The sequence below is a fragment of the Podarcis cretensis genome (genome assembly GCF_951804945.1).
Source record: "Podarcis cretensis genome assembly, chromosome: 14".
Lineage (NCBI taxonomy): Eukaryota > Metazoa > Chordata > Lepidosauria > Squamata > Lacertidae > Podarcis > Podarcis cretensis.
In genome coordinates, this window is record NC_137183.1 from 14,767,527 (window position 1) to 14,792,889 (window position 25,363).

At 42.8% G+C, this 25,363-nt stretch overlaps 1 protein-coding gene across 2 annotated transcripts in view; it reads right to left on the reverse strand.

Moving 5' to 3' along the window:
• LOC307202869 (NAD(P) transhydrogenase, mitochondrial-like) overlaps positions 1-25,363 on the reverse strand; it is a 75,181-nt gene that overhangs the window by 3,867 nt on the left and 45,951 nt on the right. For both annotated transcript variants that reach the window (XM_079953202.1, XM_079953203.1), the window contains 8 exons: positions 24,795-24,940; positions 19,619-19,814; positions 14,847-15,080; positions 14,005-14,165; positions 10,404-10,583; positions 8,006-8,165; positions 3,201-3,282; positions 525-643 (listed from right to left, as the gene is read on the reverse strand). In XM_079953202.1, coding sequence (XP_079809328.1) covers positions 525-643; positions 3,201-3,282; positions 8,006-8,165; positions 10,404-10,583; positions 14,005-14,165; positions 14,847-15,080; positions 19,619-19,814; positions 24,795-24,940 — 1,278 coding nt within the window. The remainder of the gene's footprint in view (positions 1-524; positions 644-3,200; positions 3,283-8,005; positions 8,166-10,403; positions 10,584-14,004; positions 14,166-14,846; positions 15,081-19,618; positions 19,815-24,794; positions 24,941-25,363) is intronic.

Consider the following 25,363-nt stretch of genomic DNA (forward strand, 5'->3'; position numbering starts at 1 on the left):
TTATGACTGTGATATTGTTTTATGAAATAATGATATTGGAAACTGCTATATATAATTACTAAAAAAACTCAGATGGAAGAGATTTGAGGAAGTCAAGTAATATGTTTATGAAGATGGATTTTGAGTAATTAATTAAGTTTCAGTTTTTGTGGTGATTTGATGTATTTTATATTCTTTTTTTATTTTCCCTTTTTTTCGTTTAATTCTTTTTTCTTTATTATTGTTGGCTTTTTCTTCTGTTATGTTTATGTATGGAAAATTATTATTATTATTATTATTATTATTATTATTATTATTATTATTTAAAAAAGATTGCTATGGGGCTCAGCTAAAGTTGATACCTGGAGAGCTTCTATGGGAGAAGTCAGAGGAGGATAGGAGACAAGGGTAAATAGCATTTGAGACAGCATGATTATTCTTTGGCCTAATTGCAAAAGCACACAATACAACTAACTTTCTCAGCATGGTTTAAATAAAAGATAAGCTGTTATTTATTTCTCTCTCTCTCCACCCTCATTCTTTACCTGGGAAATCTTCATTTATCTCGTCCATTTCCAGCACAACGTCGTAAGGGACACCGGCTTCTGCCAACAGAACGTTCAGCTGCCCTGGCATACGGCCTGCCACCGGATGGATGCCAAACCTGGAAACAAAGAGAGAAAAGGAATGGCCACATTGTGTCCAAGACATGCTGAACTAATAAAAAGAAACTGATAGATGTTAGCAATGCTACGCAGGCGGCAGCAGGCCAGCTCCAGGCTTGCCTACCTCCTGATTGAACCACTAAGGAGAGAGTGATGGGTAGCAAAGGCAGCCAGCATTTGTGAAAGGCAATTTCAATGGGTGAGCACTGTTCTCAGCTTGAAACAGATGGCCGGAAACTATTGTGAGAAGTGCAATAGCAGGGACTATTCAGCGAGAGTCTTAAGGGGTTAGGTCTGTTATTGGTAGGAATGACAGCAAACTCCAATTGTCTGGAGGCTGTAGTTAGTTGGGAGTTAAGTGTCAGTAAGAAAGTGTCAGCTGAGTTTTCACAATTGCAAGTGTAGGAGGGAAAAGTACTTCTTAATCAGTTTTTACCCTATGTGCCATATGAAAGAAAAAAGTTCTCTGTTTATTTATCCTCATATAATGTGCTGCTTTTATTCAGCTCACGTTGAGTAAATTAGGATCAGTTTCTTTTCTCTCTGGACTCTGGTCTGATCTATTTCACTCACTCTGCTAATATCTGTTGAGGTACACTAAGGCAAGAGAGTGTAATTAGTCCCTGGTTCTGAATGGGGCAACTGAAGGACCAGGTGCGCAGCCTGGGAGTCATTTTGGACTCACAGATGTCCATAGAGGCACAGGTCAATTCAGTGTCCAGGGCAGCTGTCTACCAGCTCCACCTGGTACGCAGGCTGAGGCCCTACCTGCCCACGGACTGTCTCGCCAGAGTGGTGCATGCTCTAGTTATATCCTGCTTGGACTACTGCAATGCGCTCTACGTGGGGCTACCTTTGAAGGTGACCTGGAAACTACAACTAATCCAGAATGCGGCAGCTAGGCTGGTGACGGAGTGGCCGCTGAGACCATATCACATCAGTTCTGAAAGACCTACATTGGCTCCCAGTACGTTTCTGAACACAATTCAAAGTGTTGGTACTGACCTTTAAAGCCCTAAACGGCCTTGGCCCAGTATACCTCAAGGAGCATCTCCACCCCCAGGAGACAGGTTACAGGGGACCAGGCAGGGGGCCTTCTTAGTAGTGGCGCCCGCCCTGTGGAATGCCCTCCCCATCAGATGTCAAGGAAATAAACAACTATCGGACTTTTAGAAGACATCTCAAGGCAACCCTGTTTAGGGAAGTTTTTAATGTTTGATGTTTTATCGTGTTTTTAATATTCTGCTGGGAGCCGTCCAGAGTGGCTGGGGAAACCCAGACAGATGGTAGGGGTATAAATAATAAAAAATTATTATTATTATTGGCTAAATTACTCCTACCAAGATTCATACCTAAGCAGAGTTCCATATCCACATGTCCCTCATCCATGTCCAGAACTCAAACAGCCAAACTAGATGTGATAACAATCATGAAACTTGGTTTGACTCTGTTTAAGGCAGCTTCCTGTATTCCTAGGGGAGGAACGGCAGTGTTCTGAGATGGAGGGAAATGTAGACTTCCGGCAGCCTAGGAAGCGTAAAATACCTTGGCAGAAAGGCAGTCTATAAAGGTGATTAATAAATAAATAAATAAATAATGAACAAGGAACATGTTGCTATTTGTTGTGGTGGCAGAGCACAATTGGGTGCAGAGGAGAAAATGGGCAAATGTTGCCACAATTTTTAATGTGTAGATGCTCCATGCCATTCATGGCTGCATGACCAGAGTGGTCCAGTGCAAAAGAAGACAGGAAGACAGGGCTTTCAGTAGATGTAGCTCATCATAAAATTGCTCTCCAAATACACTGGACTGACTCTTTATAACCTTTTGAACTAGCAAAGCAGTTTGTTCTGTTCTGTTAACCAGTGGCCTTTTGTGATGGTACTCACAGAGTACAGTCACTTTTTTTTTATGCCATGGGCAGCCATTTTGTGCTGGCACCCACAACATGAGTACTGTACAGTGGTACTTGGCTTTACGAACTTAATCCGTTCCTGAAGTCTGTTCTTAAACCAAATCCGTTCTGTGCTTTCCCTAATGAGGCCTCCTGCCGCCGGTGCCCTTCCACCACTCGGTTTCCATTTTAGACCGAGGTAAAGTTCGCAAACCGGAAAACTACTTCCAGTTTTGCGGAGTTCGTAAACAGAATCATTCATAAACAGGAGTGTTCTTAAACCGAGGTACCACTGTACAAGCAACTCATTCCCCACCACAAAAAACAACTGCTGCTGTTAGCTATGAGTCCGAGTTTTATGAAGTTTCTCGTTAGCAGGACCCAGTAATTGAGGAGAGAAATGAAAGGAGGGGAATGAAGACAGAAGGAAAAGAAATGGCCAGCCATTTCTCATGGATGAAGGGTAGATACAAACAGGTCTTATGATATGCCTCCACATAGCATGGTCATCTTTTTAAAGAATTATCTCACTCCATAAGAGCGCCATCAAAGCTATTACTGCAGAGTTAATGGTTGCAGATCACAACAGATCTCCGGGGACTAAAGCTAATTTACTTATTAGTAATATAACCTGTTCATACCAGCATATTGATCACACTTGCCTGACTTTCTTCCCTTGTTCATTAAGCATCTTTACCATGTCAGCAATAGGATACTGAGCTTTGGCTGCACAAAGGCCCCAACCTATAATGACGAGAGAAAAGAAATCAGAGCTTAAGCACTTGCTTAATATCTCCCAGGTCTTAATTCCCAATCAAATCTAAGGCGGCATACACACCAACATTCAAAGCATATGGCTTCCCCAAAGAATCCAGGGAACTGTAGTTTAGCCTCCCACAGAGCTGTAGTTCCTAGCACCCTCAATAAACTACAGTTCCCAGGATTCTCTGGGGGAAATAGATGTGCTTTAAATGTATGGTTTGTGTATGCAGCACATCTCAAAGTGCATGTTCACATTTATCCCTTTAACACTCATCTCTCCAATAGCGCCTCTTCATTTGTTCTCTTTTCCTGTGGTGCAACTTTAAAAACTCATGGGACAAAAAAATGGTCCTCCCCTTTTTGTTATTTATGCTATTCTGTCAAAGAGAGTAGCTGGCATGTCTTGCACAGTCTGTGTCATATTCAGGGGCAGTAAATTTAACTGCACACTGTCCCAGTAAGTAGTGGAAAGCTTTAGGTTTGGAACAATTTAGGCAATATAGTTTCAGTGTGTTCCCTCGTCATCTGGCAGGCCAAGCACCAGAACATGCCATCCTGAAGGAGCGTCTCCACCCCCACCATTCTGCCCGGACACTGAGGTCCAGCGCTGAGGGCCTTCTGGTGGTTCCCTCACTGCGAGAAGCCAAGTTACAGGGAACCAGGCAGAGGGCCTTCTCGGTAGTGGCACCCGCCCTGTGGAACGCCCTCCCACCAGATGTCAAAGAGAACAACAACTACCAGACTTTTAGAAGACATCTGAAGGCAGCCCTGTTTAGGGAAGCTTTTAATGTTTAATAGACTATTGTATTTTAATATTCTGTTGGAAGCCGCCCAGAGTGGCTGGGGAAACCCAGCCAGATGGGCAGGGTATAAATAATAAATTACTATCGTTGGGCAAAAGCTGGGCCCACCCCCACTGACACAGGGCCAAGTCTGGGTCCCCCTTTTGGGGGGAAATGGGAAAATGCTACTCCATCTCTAGTTATTCTGGTCGCTGTTTGCATGCTCAGAGAAGACAACTGTGAAAGCCAGCAGCGCTAGGAGGTTCCAGGCCCCCAGCTACTCTGACCACCATCACCAGCCCTAGATTTAAACAAAGATTCTGGGGCCCTTTTATCTGGCTGCAAATATATACCAAGGGTCCACAGTGGCCCATCTATAAGCAAAAAGTCTTACCAGAGTATGTAACAATCATAGAACATCAACCCAACGGTATGAAAATTAAGGCAGACATTTAGGAGCAAATGGAGGTGGGGGTAGCATAAAGAAAACCAATACAACCCACTGCTAAAACCCTACTAGGAAACAACCAGAGGATTCCCAACCCTCCAAACACTCAGCAGTGTTGAATTCAGAACTCAGTCTTTAGTTCCAGATGAAGTTTTCCCCTACAAACTTTCATTGCACAAAGTTCTACCATCTCTTGAGGGAGAGGAATTTTGGTATTATGACCAGGAGGAAATATCTGAGCACTCCAAGCATGTAAAATATATACTTTAAAGTAAGGTTACCAGATTTTTTTCAATGAATCCAGGGACTGATTGATTGATTGATTGATTGGTTGTTTGATTAAATAAATAAATAAATAAATAAACACACGTTCAGGACATTGATGCTGCAGCGATGGCGGTGGCAGACGGGTGGCCGCCACCTTGACCTCAACCGCCACGTTTCCCCTTCCTCTGAGGCGTCTATCTCCTTTCTCCATGAGCCTGGGCAGCCCCTGAGTTGTTGGTTCTTTGGTGGTGGTGGTGGTGGTTGTTAAGTTGTGGGTTGACATAGCAGACGACACAGCGATTTCTCCAAAGCAGCTCTTTATTTTGTAAGCTGGAACAGAACTAACTGAGGAGCTCAGTCAGCCTGCTTATATAGAGCTACAGAACAATTGTAACTGTTGCAACATTCTAAAACTATCCAATCACTGAACGTCACTTTTCGATCCTTCATTTGCATACAAAACTATCCAATCACGGAACGTCACTTTTCGATCCTTCATTTGCATAACTATCTACAGTATCCCCCTGCTGGCCCAGGGTGAGAACTTCAGTACATAACAGTGGTGGTGGGGAAGCGGTGTGCGTTGGGTCAGGCATGGAAGGCGGAGGAGGGCCAACAGCGGCAGCCACGGTGGCGAGGCTCGGGCAGCGTGATGCCTCCCTTCCCATCAGAGCAGCCCCAATCCCATTCCTACTTGTGTGCAAGCAGGAGAGGGCAGGGATCCATCAGCAGGCAAGGGAGGCTTCCCGTTGCCTAACTGAGAGATCCCTGACCCCTCCTGCTTATACGCAAGCTCCGATAGGCAGCATGAAGCCTCCCTTCATAGCTTAGTTGCTGGGGTCAGGGAAGGTGGAGGCAGCCCGGAAGCTGCATCTTAGAGCCCCTGCACCACCATCATATGGGGACTTCTGAGCATCTCCTGAAGCCAGCCAGAGCCAACTGCTCCGGGCTGCTGAGACTGCCACTGATGCGTTTCCCGGGGACATTAGATGAAATCCGGGGACATTCCAGGGACGGAATTTGTCCGGGGACTTATTTGCAAGTCCGGGGACTGTCCCCAGGAAATGAGGACGTCTGGTAACCCTATTTTAAAGCATTACTGAAAAAACATCTCTGAAGTATTAAATTCATTCTCTCTCATCCCACGTCCCTCAAAAGCAGTATGTTTAGATGGGGAATAATGGACTTAGACATGTTCATTTTCTGTTCCTGCAAGAGGTTTGAACTATTAGAGCCCAAGAAGAGATAGGCCTGGCTCAAGCATCCAGGCTGAAGCTGTCCTGCCAAGACCACCAGCTGGTTTAATTGAATGCTCCTGCAAACAACTCAATGCCCCTAGCAGGGGAATTTTCCCTGTCAATGAGATCAGTGACTTGCATCCTCTTTTTGGTTTGTTTCTTTTTTGCTATGAACTCAGGCTCATCCAGTAGGACATATTTTTCTGGTTTCCTATAAAAATAAGAGGAGGAATGCTTTTCTGGAGAATTCAAAGACCACGTGGTACAGTGTCTCATGGTCAAATAATGTAGCTTGGAAATGGACAAAAAACATCAGAATAGCATCAACCCCCCTGGAGTCATTATGCTTCCCAGCCCTGTAATAATGAAGAAGAAGGGCCACAGAAGAGCTATTAGTCTATTCCAGACAGAATGCATGTTCAAGTCACTAAATGATGCAACTCCAGGTGTCATTTATGCCCTTCAAGCTCTGCCACACAGAAAAGAAGCTGGCGTCAGAAGAGTGAAGATGACTTTGGCACCATCCTGATTTTTCCTCACCTGCTCTGTCTTGCCCAGGAGGCCATGGTATATGGGAAAGACAGGAGGACAGATGGCTTCTTGAAGACAAAATAGAAAAACCCATTCTCCTCTTGAAGCTCCTGAACTTGAAGCTCCTGAGAGACTACCCTCCTAAGGACTTGGTAAAGCAGGGCCTTTATTCCTGCTTTTTTTGCTAAGCTGGAGAAAGAAGAGAAGCTCAACTCTGGTTTGCTTCTGAACCCAGTGGTGGAGGAAGCCACTTGGGCGCCTGGTGTGGAGCACCCAGTAGTGGGGCAAGCCACCCATAGGGGCGGGATGGGGCAGGGCCTCCAGAATCTGCCTGCCTTCTCCCAGTCTCCCTACAGCTGGGGGGAAGGCAGCAGGCAGACCGTTGGGCAGTGTGGAGCCTGCACATGCTCAAGCCACTGAGAGACGTGTGGCTTGGGCGCGCTGCAGGCCCCATGGTGAGTGCTGCCCAGCATTTTGTCACCCCCCTCAGTGGTGACACCTGGGGCGGCCTGCACCCAACACACACCCCTTCCTCCACCCCTGTCTGAACCTTCTCCATCTAGAATCTGATAGAACTGTCAGTTAGCTCTAGGGATGCCAGAGAATTCTGACAAAAAACAGAAACGGGAGCAGAAATTGCCAATGTTGGCTTATTTGTCCCCTCTCTGGAACAGAAATCAATCCAGCTAATAACATCGATATATGATGTTGTCGTTTTTAGTCTGCAAACGATACATAATCGATTGCATCCACGTCCCCCAAATTGCATTATTTTTTGTTTGCGGTGGAACGAATACAGTGGAATAATATAATGACAACGTAATTTCTTACGTAAATTACATAAGTTAAATCATTTTGCCGGCGCAGACAGCAAGACAAGTAATGCAGTTTTAGCAGAAGATGAACTCTGGTGGAATGGAAACAGTGCTGCATGCAATGAACAAAGGATAGAAAGGAAAATGAAGCCTTCTTACAACCTGAATCAGCTTTCAGTTTCAGAAATTTCTCCAAGTCTCCTTCCCACTGTTTTAGAAAAGGACATTTCTGGTCAGTGACATTACGCACTTTTCTGAGGTACAGACTCATTCCAGGTCAAATTGTTTGTTTGTCTCAGCACACAACTGAAGTTCAGTTCTCAGCCTTGACCACTAAGTGGCCCAACCAACCTCACCTCATATGGTCTTCTAATCATTTCAGCTGAGGCACAGATGTCAGCAGAGACTGATGTGACTAACAGCATTTGCCTTTACAAGTAGGTAATTAGAGATTGCTTACCTTTGCATTCCATATAGTGAAAAGTTAATTGTTAACTGGGAAAATAAATATGGATATTTGGGAACTGCACAGATAACAGTAGAACAAGAACCTGAATAATAACGTTTTCATAGCCCATGTGCATAACTACTAAACAATTTAATAAAGCATTGTCGAACTCTTACCAGGTGTAATGATGATCGAATTAGCTTCCTTGATCATGTCAACAGTTTGATCGATTCCAACTTCAGTGTGTGTTCCAACTATTTCCATGGGCTTTCCTCCAGCCGTAGATGTTGTACCGTATCCACCCAAAATGACATTTGGCAAAGATCGGTTCATGGCCTGGACAAACCATTAGACATATATTAGCAAATGTCAGGTCTAACCAAAACCACTTGGGATATCTGCTTGCCAACTGGGGTGAATGGAGAGGCAGTAAAACTACATTAACCATTGCTTTACTGAATGCTTAAACATGGTTAATTAAAGCCACTAGATTGTATCCGCATTAGTCATACTCAGAGTATGGACAGGACTAACTGAGGTCTATTAATTTTAATGGGTCTATTCTTGAGTAGAATTTTGTTGGATACAACCCGTTGCTTTCAAACTCATGGTTTCATATCCTGGTTTTTGATCAACTATGGTTAGGTATTTACTCATAATTCTTATTCATAGATAAGGAAAGTAAACCAAACCACTGTTACACACTATAACTGCACACAGCCTGTTTTGTTAACACCTAAACCCAGTGCATTTTTTTCTGGGGGGATGCAGGGGGTACGCATACCCCCTAAACATTTTGTGAATCTAAGTTTGGCCTCATTGGGGGGAAGTATTTCAATAGGAATAGGAAAATGAGAGTTCCCCTAAACATTTTTTTAAATAAAAAAAGCAGTGCCTAAACCTGTTCCTATAATGTAGGGGTGGGAAGCCTGTGTCGTTGGACTCCAATTCCCATCAAGCTCAGCCAGCATGGCCAATTGTGAGGGATGAGGAGAGCTGTAGTACAGCAACATTCAGAGGGCCACATGTTCCCTGTTTTTCCTTTAATGGGTACCGCTGACTGATTGTCTTTGTAGAGCTAGCAAGGCTAGATACATCTTTATCATCCAAGGTGGAGACTGAGACAAGTGTCCTGTCAGGTTGTGTGTGTACAGTGGTACCTCGGGTTACAGACGCTTCAGGTTACAGACTCCAGCAGCAGCAGGAGGCCCCATTAGCTAAAGTGGTGCTTCAGGTTAAGAACAGTTTCAGGTTAAGAACAGACCTCCAGAAAGAATTAAGTTCTTAACCCGAGGTACCACTGTATATGACAGGGAGAGAGGTTGACCTGTTTTCCCTCCTCAACGTGTATATTTGTCAATGATTTTTTAAAGTTGCAAAACAACAGACAAACAAACCCAGCATATATGTCCAGTACTCTTTCCTCACAAGGACATTGATGATGTGGCAGCTGACACCTAGTGACTTAATGATGGTGGCGATGATGATAATTTTATTATTTATACCCTGCCCATATGGCTGGGTTGCTCCAGCTACTAGATAAAGTGGGGTAGTCATGAAATTATTGCCTTGCTAAATGAAAAATGAAAACACACCAACCACAGGGTGCCTATACTCATCTTATACTGGGGATCAGTGAATCTTGTATATTTTGGTTTCTCTCAGTTTTTCGCCTTTCCAATCTTAAGTTCAGTTCTCTGCATTCCCAAATCAGTTTGCATTTTTTTGAAGGAAAACAAATTCTCACATTTATTTTTCATGAAAATTCACTGGCATTCTACTGCAGATTTCTCTTAATATACACATCTGTATGCAGTTTTGCCTAATATACAAAATTTCACAAAGCAAATTCCTCTACTGTAATGCATATATATATATATATATATATATATAATCATGATGTGCATTCTTATGCATTCTTTCACCCTAGTAGATATGCATTTTTGTACTTGGCTGGAGAACTGTGTGGCAAAATTTGGAGAAGTGTGAGTTTCACAGGTTGGCTGTGCTTCAGTTCTCTGGTTGGAAAGCACAAATTAGACACGTTCACCTTCAAAGGAGAACTGATTCAAATTTCTCCCCTGCCTTAACTTTAATGAGAAATAAGATTAAATAAAGTAAAAATGGTTTGTTAATTGGTGAAAGAAGAGAATGTAAAATTACAGTATATTAAGATAAATTATGGTGAAAGAAGAGAGTGTAAAATTACAGTATGTTAAGATAAAGTATTGGGATAAAAACAAAGAGGGAAAGGATTTGCTGAAATATCTAATTGAACTAGAATACAAAAACGGGAGGTGTGAGGAGGTCAAGGAAATAAGCAAATGGAAAATAAGTTATGGGAAGGTTTGATTTGTGTGGTTTTTTTCATTTTCTTTTTTCTTTCTCCCCCCCCCCTTTTCTCTTAATTGCTTGTATTTTTCTGGGTTTCTTATTTTTATTTTTGCTTGTCTGTATTTATGGCCTCATTTTTTCTTGCTTAATCTAGTGTTTTCTTTTGTAATTTTTAAAACCGGAATAAATATTATAGATATAAAAAAACAAAAAACAAATTTCTCCCCTGCCCCTACTTACCACACACATGATGTAAGACAGGATAGCTCCGGAAGAACCAATCAAGGCTCCCACAATGGTCATCAGGTTGTTGTCCAGAAGAAACCCCTCTGCGCACAAGGCCCAGCCAGAGTAGCTGTTGAGTACAGTGATCACCACAGGCATATCCGCTCCACCAATAGCTGCCGTCAGGGTTACTCCCTGCCATTTTCACGTGTCAAAAAGGGAAGGTGAACCCAACGTAGGTCAGGTTTAAGTAACAGCAAGAGTGTATAAGGTCCGCATTAGAAAGAAAAGGAGCGGGGAGGAAAGAAATGGGAGTTTAATCAGCAGTATGTGTGAGGCATAGAGATTAAACAAAGACTGCGGTCATACATGGCCAGCACTTTAAGTAAAATTAATGCCAGAGTATTGGAAGAAGCAAAGATCACCAGTGTTAAAACAATGATTCTTCAACACCAACTTTGTTGGACTGATCAGGTTGTGTGGATGCCAGATGATCGTCTTCCAAAGCAACTACTCTATTCCGAACTTAAAAATGGAAAGCATTAAACAAAAGAGGTTGAAAGACTCTCTCAAGCCAAATCTAAAAAACTGTAGTATAAACACCAACAATTGGGAAAGACTGGCATGTGAGCGCTCCAGTTGGTGAACAGCCTTTACCAAAGGTGTCATGCGCTTTGAAGACACTTGAACTCAGAACGCATGGGAGAAACGTGCTAAGAGGAAGGCATGCTTGGCAAATCCACACAGTGATCAACTCCCACCCGGAAACCTGTGTCTTCAATGGGCTTTGAAGATGCTCAAAATTTGGGCAAAAGGGGGGAATGTGCTAAGAGGAAGGCACACTTGGCAAACTCCTGCCTGGAAACCTATGTCCCCACTGTGGAAGGACGTGTGGATCCAGAACTGGCCTCCACAGTCACTTACAGACTCACTGTTAAGACCGTGTTTATGGAAGACAATCTTACTCGGCTACGAGTGATAGAAGAAGAAGAAGAAGAAGAAGAAGAAGAAGAAGAAGAAGAAGAAGAAGAAGAAGTACTTTAAGTAATTAAAGTAAAGGTTGACTCTGGACAGTCCACTCTACAGGTGCTTTGTTCCATTTCTATGGCAAAAGCCATATATGCCTTGCATTGGCAATTGGAACGGAGGACAGTTCAATTAAATATCTAGAAGTGCCAATAAGGACTCTTCTGATCTGCCCATCTTACTGTCCTTCCCAAAAACCTATTGACTCCTTCACATGACAGTGTTACTACAATGTTCCCTATATTTCCTAGTGTACTACAGCCACAGTAGTCTGAATGGTGCAAAAGAAGGGCATTAATTATTAAACCCCCCCCCAAAAAAAAAGAAAATTGCAAGCATCTACCCAAAGATCTCGGTTACGTCAAACAGACATTTGGGAACCCTACATCAAGCCCGTTCTTGGCTCATACTGTTATCTCTCTCTTTCTCTCTCCAATCTAGGATTACAATAACATCTGACTGATTAAACCAGTAGCTTATTTCACCATAAAGCCCGCAGCTAAGAAGTTTTTGGAACCCTGCAGATGTGGTTTGTGGGATCCTGAAGGGGTTGCTCTGGATTTTTTCATGGAATTTCTATAGAGCTGCACAACTATTTTGAAGAGGGCTCTGCGGAGTCCTCGGAACATCGCCAGCCCCTTCCAGCCGCAGCTGCATCTTGTATTGCTCAGCAGACGCTGGATATTCGTGGGAGAAGTTTGTGCTACCTTGCTTGAAATTCAAAATAGGCAGCACAGCACGGCCTTTGCTGTCAGCCCAACCACCACACTAAAAAAACCAGTCTGACTTATTTTATATTTCTTACACACGCAATAGGGAAAACAATATGATTTATTGGGCTGAACGACAGCAACATCAAAATAGTTGCTTCTCCATCCTACCCCAGGGTCCAGGAGCAATTATACACCCTAAATTATCTTGTTTGTGATCAACAGTACAGACTATGTCACTGCTATTTATTTGTTTACTAAATTTATACCCAGCCTTTTTGTCTGGAATATCTTTGCATGCCAAGGGTAGCTGACGTTCCATGATTGCACTCTGCTAACCAGCTAAACCACATTCTGGCAAGTTAATACGTACTGGGGTCTAAAAACCCAGTATATTTCAGTGCTCGCCTTACTTAAAAACAAAGAAAAAAAACCAACCTACTACCAACCCCATTGTCTGACTCGCCAAGGAGCATGACAAGAGGGTTGCTTTTAAAAGCAGATTTTCCAGCTAAACAAATTCCCCTGTTTGACAACCCACACTATAGAAAGGAGATGGAGGAACATGAACGAATACAAAACATGCTTTGCTCCTTGCTTACATCCCGTACCAGTGGATTCTTCAAAGGAGTCTGTACTTATCTACCTATACGGCAATGATTCATTTATTAATCTGTCTTCGTACTGTTATGTACTGAAGTTTTCACCCTGGGCCAGCAGGGGGATACTGTAGATAGTTATGCAAATAAGGGATCGAAAGTGATGTTCAGTGATTGGATAGCTTTAGAAAATTGTTACTGTTACATTGTACTGGAGCTCTATATAAGCAGGCTGACTGAACCCTTCAGTTCAGTTCAGTTCAGTTCAGTCCTCTGAATAAACAAGAGCTGTTTGAAGAATCACTGTGTCGTCTGATATGTTCACCCACAACTTAACACGTACAGTAACTGTAATAGGCACACACAAAATGGCTACTTTACAAGGATGTTACCTGCCTGAAGATGAAGGTGAAGAGGAGGTGGTTCGAGTCAAAAAGAAGAAGGGCTTTTAAAATATAGTTTGGGCAGTTTGTTTTCAGTACAGAGACTGAGCACATCTTACCCTTGTATAATTTGTGTACATGCCGTCCCTGACATTGCTTCATCTTTAAGTGCTTAATTAATACGCCTATTGTATCTGACCCCCTCTCCCATTTTTCGAACTGCAGATTATCAGTTCACTAGACTTGTGCCAGCCTCACTGCATAATATATCTGTTTCACAGTCCAATGTCCCTGACTCCATCTTCCTACCATTACCAACCTGCTCTAGAAGTTTATGCCCTGACTCACTGTCAGGAGTTCGGCCTACACTCGAGTAGGACCCTGGCAGAGGCACATGCCCGACTGGCATGTTCTCTCCCTCCTGGTCATTCGTTCAGGAACCTCAAAATCTTTCTTCAGCCCGAACATCACAGCGACCGATGCCAACAGACACCGGCACACTTAGGTATCCGCAGAGTTTGCGCATCATGCGTGACAGACCTCAGCAACTCAGCATTTTGGCTAATCTACTTTATTTACATATAAACACACATGGAGCACTGCAATATGGCTCCCTCTCTCTCTAGCATCAGACAGCAAAGAGAAAAAGAACAAAGGACAATAGTCCCACTTCACGGGACACAGTAACACAAACATCCTGTCTCTGTCACTTCCCACTCTGTGGAGTCAAAACTTATACCATCATGTGATAAACAAAAATCCCATGACTGCAATCATGGAACAGGAATTCTAACACTCACCAGGTTCCCTCTTGACCCAATTCTGCCCTCACCCCTGGTTCCTGACTTGCCCCACCTTTTCCCTCCTTCAAACCCAAAGCTTCCATTTCTGTTCATACCATGATCGAGGAGAGTCCTGAAACTCCTATGAGGCAGCCCATGCCGGTCGTATAGCTGGGGCTTAGCATAAAAGGAATCATGCCGCCAACTGAAGCTGCCAACAGCCCAGCGTTCAGGTAATGGCGACCAGGCAGAAGAAGCGGAGCAGAGTTTAATATACCTAGGGAGGGAAAAACCAGTATTGAGGCTTAATCTTTTGGCATGTTAATATTTTATTGCAATTTGGGGTTTTTAATCTGGATGTCGTCCAAAGGGCTCTTTCCAGTCCTGTGATCCTAAATTTTAAGACTGAGGTTTGGTCAACAGAGGGTTAATAGAACTTGCTGGATATGTGTTTGTAGGGTCCACTATCCTGCTTTTTGTCAAGGAGATTTCTTTCAATGGCTGGTCTCTTCTGCAAGGAGAAAGCCGTTTGGAAATCAGAGATTTGAACCCAGGTCTTTTCAAGTCTAAGTGCAGCACTTGGTCTGCTACTCTTTGCTGGTCCTTGTTGTGACTGCATAACTCATGCCAATTTGTAATATTATGACACTACCAATGCCAATTTGTAATATTATGACACTACAGCTACTCTGCAAATAAATTGCTGTGTCCGAAGCAACTATTTACTTGTTCAGCAAATCTTGGGACCAAGCCACAAAATTTTCAAAGGTTTCTTTCTTTCTTTCTTTCTTTCTTTCTTTCTTTCTTTCTTTCTTTCTTTTTAAAAGGCTGGCATCAACCCTTATGGAAATTCAGCATGAACAGCATTCCTAACTCTAAGAGCAGAAGTCTGTACGCCGTAAATTTGGGTGTCTAAACCGCAGGGAATAAAAATAAAAATAAAAATAATTGAGCGTACCTTGTAGTTTTCCATATGCCACTAAAGAACCACTGAATGTTACACCCCCAATATAGGTGCCCAAATAGGCCACTGTTTTGAGAACATTAGCAGAAGGGTGGACATCAAGGTGTGGATATTCGATCATGTACTCTGCAATGCACGTCAGAACTGCTGCCAAACCCACCAGACTGTGAAATGCAGCAACAAGCTGAGGAAGGTCGGAAATTTCAATGCGTTTCGCAATGGTGAGACCTGCAAAAGGAAACAATTTAGATCCAAGATATTTTTGTTGTTGTCGTTAAAGAAAATGTTGTATTGTATTTCATACTGTCTTAGAAACATAAACAGCCAGTTAAGTAACAAAGGCTGTTTAAGTTATTCCCCCTTTTTTTGTGCAAAGACAAAATAATAGGAAATCGCAAGCTTATTTTAAGCCCTCTCTCAAAAGAAGGTGTTGCAAGGACCTCTCTCAAGGCAACAGCATCTAAAGAACTCACAAAAATAGGGTGTCAGAGCCACAACCCCATCAGGGGAAGGAGTGTGGAAGAACGATCTGCAGTTGGCAGACTGTATTAAATAGAAGGATAGCTGGAAGATCAAACTATGGCATAAATTAGTAATTTTCAAGCAATTTCCTGGGGTGTCCTGGGCTACCTTGGAAGCATAACAGGGCATCGTCAGGAGCAGATAAATAACCCTGAGAGACAGTTTGTCCACTATATCCTTGCAATGCTCAGCAATAGAGGGTTGAGTGTGTCTTGGGGCACCCTCAGTCCCAGCAGGGTGATGTGGAGAGCTAACACTCTTAGCCAGAAGTGATCTACAAAGAGAGAGGTTGCCCTGGAAGAACACCCAGAATCCTCTGCAACCTGCCAGGGTTTCTTGGCAGGCATGCCTGCATCGACAGAACTCTCTGGAGGTAGAAATTTTGAAAACCACCGGCATAAATAACCATACCCACTTCCTACCGGTATTGTCTATTTCTACAATGAATGCATGTTCCTACAGGGACTTAGCTATGATTTAAAGTTTGGAATAGACACGGGACACTGTTGTTTGGAAAATGTATCATGGAATCCTGGGATAAAACTGGAGCTCTTCTTACGTAATACTCTGAGACTGAGAACCACAGTGCTGGGTTGATTACTCTTGATCTTCTTGTACTGAAAAAAGTAAGGGTAAAGGACCCCTGGATGGTTAAGTCCAGTCAAAGGTGACTATGGGGTTGTGGCGCTCATCTCGCTTTCAGGCCGAGGGAGCCGGCGTTTGTCCACAGACAGCTTTCTGGGTCATGTGGCCAGCAGGACTAAACTGCTTCTGGCGCAACGGGACACCGTGACAGAAACCAGAGCAGAAGGAAATGCCGCTTACCTTCCCACCACAGTGGTACCTATTTATCTACTTGCACTGGCATGTTTTCGGATTTACTAGGTTGGCTGGAGCTGGGACAGAGCGATGGGAGCTCACTCCGCTGCGGGGATTCAAACTGCTGACCTTCCGATTGGCAAGTCCAAGAGGCTCAGTGGTTTAGACCACAGTGCCACCCGCTTCCCTGACAAAAGGTGTTGATGGCCCATTTAAGAGGAATATTGGGCATGGGCAGACAGAGGTTGCTATGATGATGGGGTGTGTGCTTGAGATGACAGGAAAAGAGTCTTTAGAGCAAGGTGTATTGGGAAGAAGGAGAGAACAAAGGGGGTGATCCATCTTGGGCAGGATGGCTGAAGACTGTGGCTGGGAAAGAGGCCTTGCACTCCAGTGCTGTATAAGTCCCTCTTGAAATGACCATGCTGTAAGATCTGGACTCCCTCCATGCAGACTGAAGGTGTAATCATGTGAATAAATAATGTTTCTTAAAGCTATGACAGTCTCTGCTGCGTCTTCAATTCTCCAAAGGAACACCAACCCTGGGTGAGCACCTGGAACCCCCTGAAATCTTGCTACTGCACAGAGTGGGGGTGGCAGTGAGTTCTGTATGCTCTATATGCTTCTTAAAGGTAAAGGTAAAGGGACCCCTGACCATTAGGTCCAGTCGTGACCGACTCTGGGGTTGCGGCGCTCATCTTGCTTTATTGGCCGAGGGAGCCGGTGTACAGCTTCCGGGTCATGTGGCCAGCATGACTAAGCTGCTTCTGGCGAACCAGAGCAGCGCACGGAAATGCCGTTTACCTTCCCGCCAGAGCGGTACCTATTTACCACTTTGACGTGCTTTTGAACTGCTAGGTTGGCAGGAGCAGGGACTGAGCAACGGAAGCTCACCCTGTCGCGGGGATTCGAACCACCGACCTTCTGATCGGCAAGTCCTAGGCTCTGTGGTTTAACCCACAGTGCCACCCACGTCTCTTATATGCTTCTTAGAGGACTCATAAAAACTGGACTGGGATTCTGCTCTGCCAATTTTTTAAGACTGAGATGGATTTCTAGCCATCCTTTAAAAATGGCACAAGATATATCAATATTTGTTGGAAAGGGATTTCAGTCCTGGTAAAGAGCAAAACACAGAACAAAATTCCACCCAAAAGAATTCTAGAGGACATTTCCAAGAACTTGGGTTTTGTGGGTACAGAATAGATTCTCATTATTTTGTCCTCCATTTATGTTCACTGAGGGATTATTCACAAAACCATTTTTTTTAAAAAACAAAAACATGCAAGCTGATTTTACAATTTAGAATGGATATGCTTGGGGGATGCCTGGCCTTGTGGGGGCCAAACAGACTTTGGGAAAGTAGCATAACAAAAGTTCATAAATACCAGTGTCACAAAAACTACTTTGTTTCATAGCAACTGGCTGCAAATTTGGCTCCAGAGGAAATGCCACCTATGTTTAAAACATACATATCTTGCTTCTCTATTTTGTCATTTTTCCTCTTAGTCAAGACTGCCACCTTTTGGAGTTAAATATACCTCTTAAGTCCCAAAAGATGCTTAACACACTGACTGATGGATCACTGATGCCTTGGCAGTGAGGTCTTCATATTACCTGCAGTAGCAATAGTTCAAATTTTCATAAAGGCATTGTCTTCCGGTACGGCTCCCTCAGCCAGTAAAGCAAGATGAGTGCCACAACTCCAGAGTCGTTCGCGACTGGACCTAACGGTCAGGGGTCCCTTTACCCTTTATCTTTTACAGTAGATCAGAGCAGCATACAGGGGCCCCATAAACCAGTAAGAAGAATCAACTTGTGGATTTTTCTTTGTAAATAATCACACTTAGTCACTTTTTGTCAACTAGTTCAAAAAATACATTGGTACCTCGGGTTAAGTACTTAATTTGTTCTGGAGGTCCGTACTTAACCTGAAACTGTTCTTGACTCGAAGCATCACTTTAGCTAATGGGGCCTCCTGCTGCTGCCGCGCCGCCAGAGCACAATTTCTGCTCTCATCCTGAAGCAAAGTTCTTAACCTGAAGCACTATTTCTGGGTTAGCGGAGTCTGTAACCTGAAGCGTATATAACCCAAGGTACCACTGTATACAGCACTGGACAGTTCATTTGGGGCAATATGAATGCTGCTATAGTGGTGAGAAAGAAACTCTGCAGCTTCAGTCCTGTTCAGATGCGCAGGGCCAAAGATATTGTTCCTTTGCACACAAAGTGTTTTCATGTTTTACCATGCAATCCTGAAGTTAAGTCCCACTGCATTCAGTTGGGCTTACTCCCAACCAGGTGAGCGATGCTGGAATTTCAGCCTTATATTAGGCATTTGTGATATTTAAATTTTGTAAACTGCCCTGTGATGCTTTGATAAAGGGCAATAGAGAAATCCCTGGGACAAATGCTTAAACAAAGTCCCTGAGCCTCCTGGGCAGCTGATGGTTGCAGGGTAAGGAACCACATTCCCAAACTACTTGTTCCATACAGATGTGTGTTATTATGGCAGCCCAACAGCACTTTTAAACAGAATAATGGGTGTGTTCAGAAAGGTGCAGAGGAAAGACCTCTGAAATTTGTGGGGCAGTGTCCAATTCACCCTAATGGACCAACATCTACTTCTTTGTACATAAATTCCAACGGCTGGTGCAATTATCTTTCTACTCCATCCATCCATCCATGAATGATCTAAGAAGCACATAATTAAGGCCAGCCTGTTGGGCCTTGCAAATGCCCTGAATTAAATGAAAACATGTCCTAGAACACTGTGTTGTTGTAGTCTAAATCACTGAGCTTCTTGGGCTTGCTGATTGGAAGGTCAGCAGTTCTGCACCCCATAGTCGCCTTTGACTGGACTTAACCATCCAGGGGTCCTTTACCTTTTACCTTTACCTAGAAAACACAGCAAACAGTAAAACAATATTCCCTTGTATCTGCACATTGGAGGGGAAGAACAGCAGTGGCCAGAAAGCTGTTCTTTGGTAGCTTGTTCACTGCAAATGACTTTCTCATTGCAGGAGTGTTTCCAATAAGCACCAGTTGCTTCCTGCTTAAGTTCAATAGTTTAGTTCAGGGGTCAGCAAACCTTTTCAGCAGGGGGCCGGTCCACTGTCCCTCAGACCTTGTGGGGGGCTGGACTATATTTTTTGGGGGGAAATGAACAAATTCCTATGCCCCACAAATAACCCAGAGATGCATTTTAAATAAAAGCACACATTCTACGCATGTAAAACTACCAGGCAGGCCCCACAAATAACCCAGAGATGCATGTTAAATAAAGGATACATTCTACTCATGTAAAAACACATTGATTCCCTGACCGTCCGCGGGCCGGACTGAGAAGGCGATTGGGCCGCATCCGGCCTCCAGGCCTTAGGTTGCCTACCCATGGTTTAGTTAGTGCAATGGACAGTACTCACCCATGGTTCCACCCATAGCCATGGCCATAGACATCTGGGCCAGCACTTCGGGGGATGGTTTCAGAGCACCAAACGTAGCTGCTATGCCGCCAGCAACCCCAATCATTCCTAGAGCATTGCCAAGTCTAGAGGTGCTCTGACTGGACAACCCGGCTAGCGCACCTACACAGCAAAGACCTGAGCCCAGATACATCATCTGAGGGAGACAAAAACAGAGATCACCCAAAGCAGTGCATGAAAGAAATTCATGATAGTTCTTGAGAGCCAGTGTGGTTTAGTGGTTAAGAGCGGTAGTCTCGTAATCTGGGGAACCGCGTTCGCGTCTCCGCTCCTCCACATGCAGCTGCTGGGTGACCTTGGGCTAGTCACAGTTCTCTGAAGTCTCTCAGCCCCACTCACCTCACAGAGTGTTTGTTGTGGGGGAGGAAGGGAAAGGAGAATGTTAGCCACTTTGAGACTCCTTTGGGTAGTGATAAAGCAGGATATCAAATCCAAACTCTTCTTAAGTATGGGATTGACATCCCACTTGTCACAAAGCCTTCTGCACAGCAAGCTGTAAACGAGTATGTGACTTGTTTGGTGTGAGCAAAAGGAAAGGCAGCTACTTACTTTTTAACTAAATGAGCATCAGGAATGAGGTTGGTACCTACCAGCTCCATCTGGTACACAGGCTGAGACCCTACCTGCCCGCAGACTGTCTCGCCAGAGTGGTGCATGCTCTAGTTATCTCCCGCTTGGACTACTGCAATATGCTCTATGTGGGGCTAGCTTTGAAGGTGACCCGGAAACTGCAATTAATCCAGAATGCGACAGCCAGACTGGTGACTGGGGGTGGCCGCCGAGACCATATGACACCAGTCCTGAAAGACCTACATTGGCTCCCAGTACATTTCCGAGCACAGTTCAAAGTGTTGGTGCTGACCTTTAAAGCCCTAAACGGCCTTGGCTCAGTATACCTGAAGGAGCGTCTCCACCCCCATCATTCTGCACGGACACTGAGGTCCAGCTCCGAGGGCCTTCTGTTGGTTCCCACACTGTGAGAAGTGAGGTTACAGGGAACCAGGCAGAGGGCCTTCTCGGTAGTGACGCCCGCCCTGTGGAACGCCCTCCCATCAGATGCTAAGGAAATCAACAACTCTCTGACTTTTAGAAGACATCTGAAGGCAGCCCTGTTTAGGGAAGTTTTTACTGTATGATGTTTTATCGTGTTTTTAATATTATGTTGGGAGCATCCCAGAGTGGCTGGGGAAACCCAGCCAGATAGGTGGGGTATAAATAATAAATTATGATTTTTTTATTATTACTTCCAGAAAAATGAGAACAAGAGAACTTTGCTAGATAAGGCCAAAAGGCCACGTGGTCTACCATACTCTTCTCAAAGGGTCCAATCTTTGGCAAGTTTGCAAGCAGGACCCTGGCGCGACAGCAATATTGGCCTCTCACAAATCCTACCAACTGAAGACATTCTGCCTCTGACTGTGATAGAAGATAGCCATATTCTCCATGTATTAGCCATGATCATTAACTGTAGTGGCTCTGGGCTGAGTAGGACTGGCACTGAATACAACCCTTAGCTCTTATCACATTCTTCCAGAGGTGTATAACAAGGGAAGAACTGAGTAGCTCAGGTTTATTGGTATAACCATCCTTGCTAGATTTATTCAGTTTCTTCTATGCCAAGTTTTTCTTTTTTTAAGTTTCAGCCATTGTTCTTATGTGTGGAAGAGTTACAGATCACCAGTTCAAACACATTTTAAAGATGCCAGCTTTGTGAGATCATTCCGTCAGATTTTCCTCTCACTTTGATTTTTTAGTGTTTTGATACACCAAAATGCTTTGAAATTCCTGTATGACAATGCATTTATATAGAACATGTGGTGTTCTCCTTATGTTTGAAAAGCATATGCTATTTCCCCCACTGCTAATCACAAATGTTCAATGTAATCTTTAGGGAAGAAAAAAAAATGTGATACTAAATTTCCCCTTCCCCAACAATGTTCATTAAAGTCACACAGCAGAACCCAATTAGAATAATCTAGTCATTCCACCCTTATTTAATCAAGGCTAACACAGACTTCTTTTACTCTGTCTGCATTTTCAGAAATATGAAATGTGTTTTTTGTATCATCATAAAAACAGATGACTAGCTCATAGTGTACAGAATATCCCTTTCTTCTCTCTAAAAGGAAAAGTTAAAATAAATAACCGATGTATATTTTTAAAAAGTTATAATGTATTTATGCTTATGTTTTCAAATGTGCTGTAAGTTGCATTGAGACCTTTGGGTAACAAGCATCTAAGAAGTCTAAGAATAATAATGATAACTATAAACTGTGATTTTTGCAATGCAATGGGTTGACCCTTTTCAATTCTATGATTCTACAACAGGAATAACGTAAATGTTTTATCTTTTGGTATATAGTGATCAAGATTTGATTTTTAAATTTTTGATCAAACTATATAAACTGTATGAAATAAATGGGCCAAAATACAAAACACGACACCTCTGATATCTTTATACTATCCAATGTTAACTTACTTTTGTAACCAACTGTACTTGTAGTTTAATAATATGTTGAATAGAATTATTCATTAATTTAATGCAGTTAAAATCTGCTCTTATTCTATTCTCTCCCATTTGGTTAATTTTGCAGATTTAACTTAATCTTGCAGATTGAGTTTAAGTCCAACATTTTGACTCCCAGTCTCTTACTGTTGGTAAATTCCTCTGTTTTCCAATGCCAGGTCACCAGTACCTTTGCTGCTGTCATTAAAAATATATATTAACTGTTTTTCCTTTTTATGAGAAGAGTATGGTTGGCCATGTGGTCTTTTGGCCTGTTCTAGCAAAGTTCTCCTGTTCTCATTTTTCTGGAAGTAATAATAATAATAATAATAATAATAATAATAATAATAATAATAATAATAATTTGTACCCCGCCTATCTGGCTGGGTTTCCCCAGCCACTCTGGACAGCTCCCCACAGAATATTAAAAACACGATAAAATTTCAAACATTAAAAACTTCCTTATACAGGGCTGCCTTCAGGTGTCTTCTAAAAGTTGGATAATTCTTTATCTCCTTGACATCTGACATTCAAATAGGATCAAACAGTATTTCTATTTCTATTTCCATTCCCTTGATCTTTCCTAGTATTTGTTTTCAAAACATCTTTAAATCTGCTGCAGATACTGCACTGACCTCTTTAGAGGAAGAGCAGGATACATATGAAGTGAGATAATCCATAAGATATACAGTGGTACCTCGGGTTAAGAACTTAATTCGTTCTGGAGGTCCGTTCTTAACCTGAAACTGTTCTTAACCTGAAGCACCACTTTAACTAATGGGGCCTCCCGCTGTTGTTGCGCCGCCGCCGTGCGATTTCTGTTCTTATCCTGAAGCAAAGTTCTTTACCAGAGGTGTTATTTCTGGGTTAGCGGAGTCTGTAACCTGAAGCGTCTGTAACCTGAGGTACCACTGTATATTAATTTGGCAGTAGAAGATTAGTGTAAAGTGTAGATGCAATTATGAACACTTTCCCCCAGTATTTGTTGCACGGTACAATGCACTTTTAGAAGGGGCTGCATGCCAATTCGCTGCTCTGAATCTTGAAAATAAGTTGCCAACATCTGTTCTAGTCTACAATTAAGCTTTGGCTCGGTAGACACTTCTGGAGATTTAATAAAAGAATGGACTGTTTATTGAACAGCTCTGTTTTGTCTTTTATTTGATGGAAAGAACAATGGACCACCCTACATAATCTAAGCAACAGGTATAGGTATTTTCTTAAGCAATATCAAATACTGGATTCCCCCTATACAACTGTTGGTAAAAAAAGCCAATGTTTTATACCTGTTGTGTGACCAATGTTCCAGAGCATTTGTCAGTTTTCTTTTCAAATATGATTTTGCTCACCTGCTTCATTTTGAACGTAAGGCAGTCCAAAAAATAAAACATATCATCCCATTTCCCCCCATTCTTGTCTGAAGTAAATGAAAAGGCAGGCTGAAAACTGACACCATGTTTATTTTTTTCTGTTCTTGTTCCTCTGGGAAATGGCAAACCACATTGTAAAGACAAGGGAGAGGAAAAACCAGGCAGAGGGCCTTCTCGGTGGTGGCACCTGCCCTATGGAACACCCTCCCATCAGACCTCAAGGAAATAGGCAGAGGGCCTTCTCAGTAGTTTTTAATTTTTGATGTTTTATCGTGTTTTTAATATTCTGTTGGGAGCCGCCCATCTGGCTGGGAAAACCCAGTCAGCTGGGTGGGGTATAAATAATAAATTATTATTACTATTATTAATACCCCACCCATCTGGCTGGGTTTCCCCAGCCACTCTGGGCAGCTCCCAACAGAATATTAAAAATAGAATCAAACATTAAAATATTCGCTAAACAGGGCTGCCTTCAGATGTCTTCTAAATGTCAGATAGTTGTTTATTTTCTTGACATCTGATGGGAGGGTGTTCCACAGGGTGGGTGCCACTACTGAGAAGACCCTCTACCTGGTTCCCTGTAACCTCACTTCTCGCAGGGAGGGAACCACCAGAAGGCCCTGGGAGCTGGACCTCGGTGTCCAGGCTGAACAATGGGCGTGGAGACGCTCCTTCAGGTATAATAATAATAATAATATAGTAATAATTTATTATTTCTATCCTGCCCATCTGGCTGGGTTTCCCATCAAAATTGGGCTGAGGCCGTTTAGGGCTTTAAAGGTCAGCACCAGCACTTTGAATTGTGCTTGGAAACGTACTGGGAGCCAATGTAGGCCTTTCAGGACCGGTGTTATATGTTGTTGTTGTTGTTGTTGTTGTTGTTACTACTATTACTATTACTATTGATGCCACCCTGAGCTCCTTAGAGGTAAGACATCATAGATTTCATCACTGTCAAAACCAGAAAACATCTGTTTGAAAAAATGACTGTAGTGAATGATTTGTGTGTGAAGATTTCCCCTTTGATTTCAATGCATTTATTACTTTAATTCTAGTTAATTTTTTTGATGACTTTATGGTATATTTATGTTGCTACAATACGTAGTGCATGCTTCTTATCCCCTTAATCTAGATCTGGCTTTGCTTAAGAGTAGCTCATAAGCACTGATTTTGCTTGCTTACCATCTCTGCTAAGACAATCTAAGCAAATGTATGGTAAAAATTAGAAATGATTTCCGACCTGTTCAATGCTGTGTCCACTGAGAAGAGAAGCACCATATCCTCCAACAAACACCCCTCCAGGGAGGAGATAAAGATAATTATATTCTGGTGGATCTGTTGGTCGTTTAAACATATCCAGCATTCGCTGGGTAATTAAGAAGCCACCTGTTGGGGGGAAAAGGAACATGGATTTTTAGAATGAAAATGAAGAAACAGTTAGAGCCCTATATTTCCTTTTTCTCTGTTTCTCAATTTTCCAGGCTTAAATTCAATTCACTACATTTCCACAACTGTTTTCATAAAAAAAAAAGCTCTCATGAAAATTCATTAGCATCTTAGTGTAAATTTCTCCTAATATACATACGTTTGTATGAATTTTTTTCTAATATACTCACTTTTGCAAAGCAGTTTTTCACAATATAGTGCATTCTTGTATGAAATTTTCATTAATATATGCATTTGGATGCACACTTTACCCTAGTGTGCACATTTTTCTACATCTTACTTGGCTGAAGAACCACATTGCAAAATTCAGGGAAGGGCAAATTTTGAAGGCTGGCTGAGTTTCAGTTCTGATTTCTCCTCCAT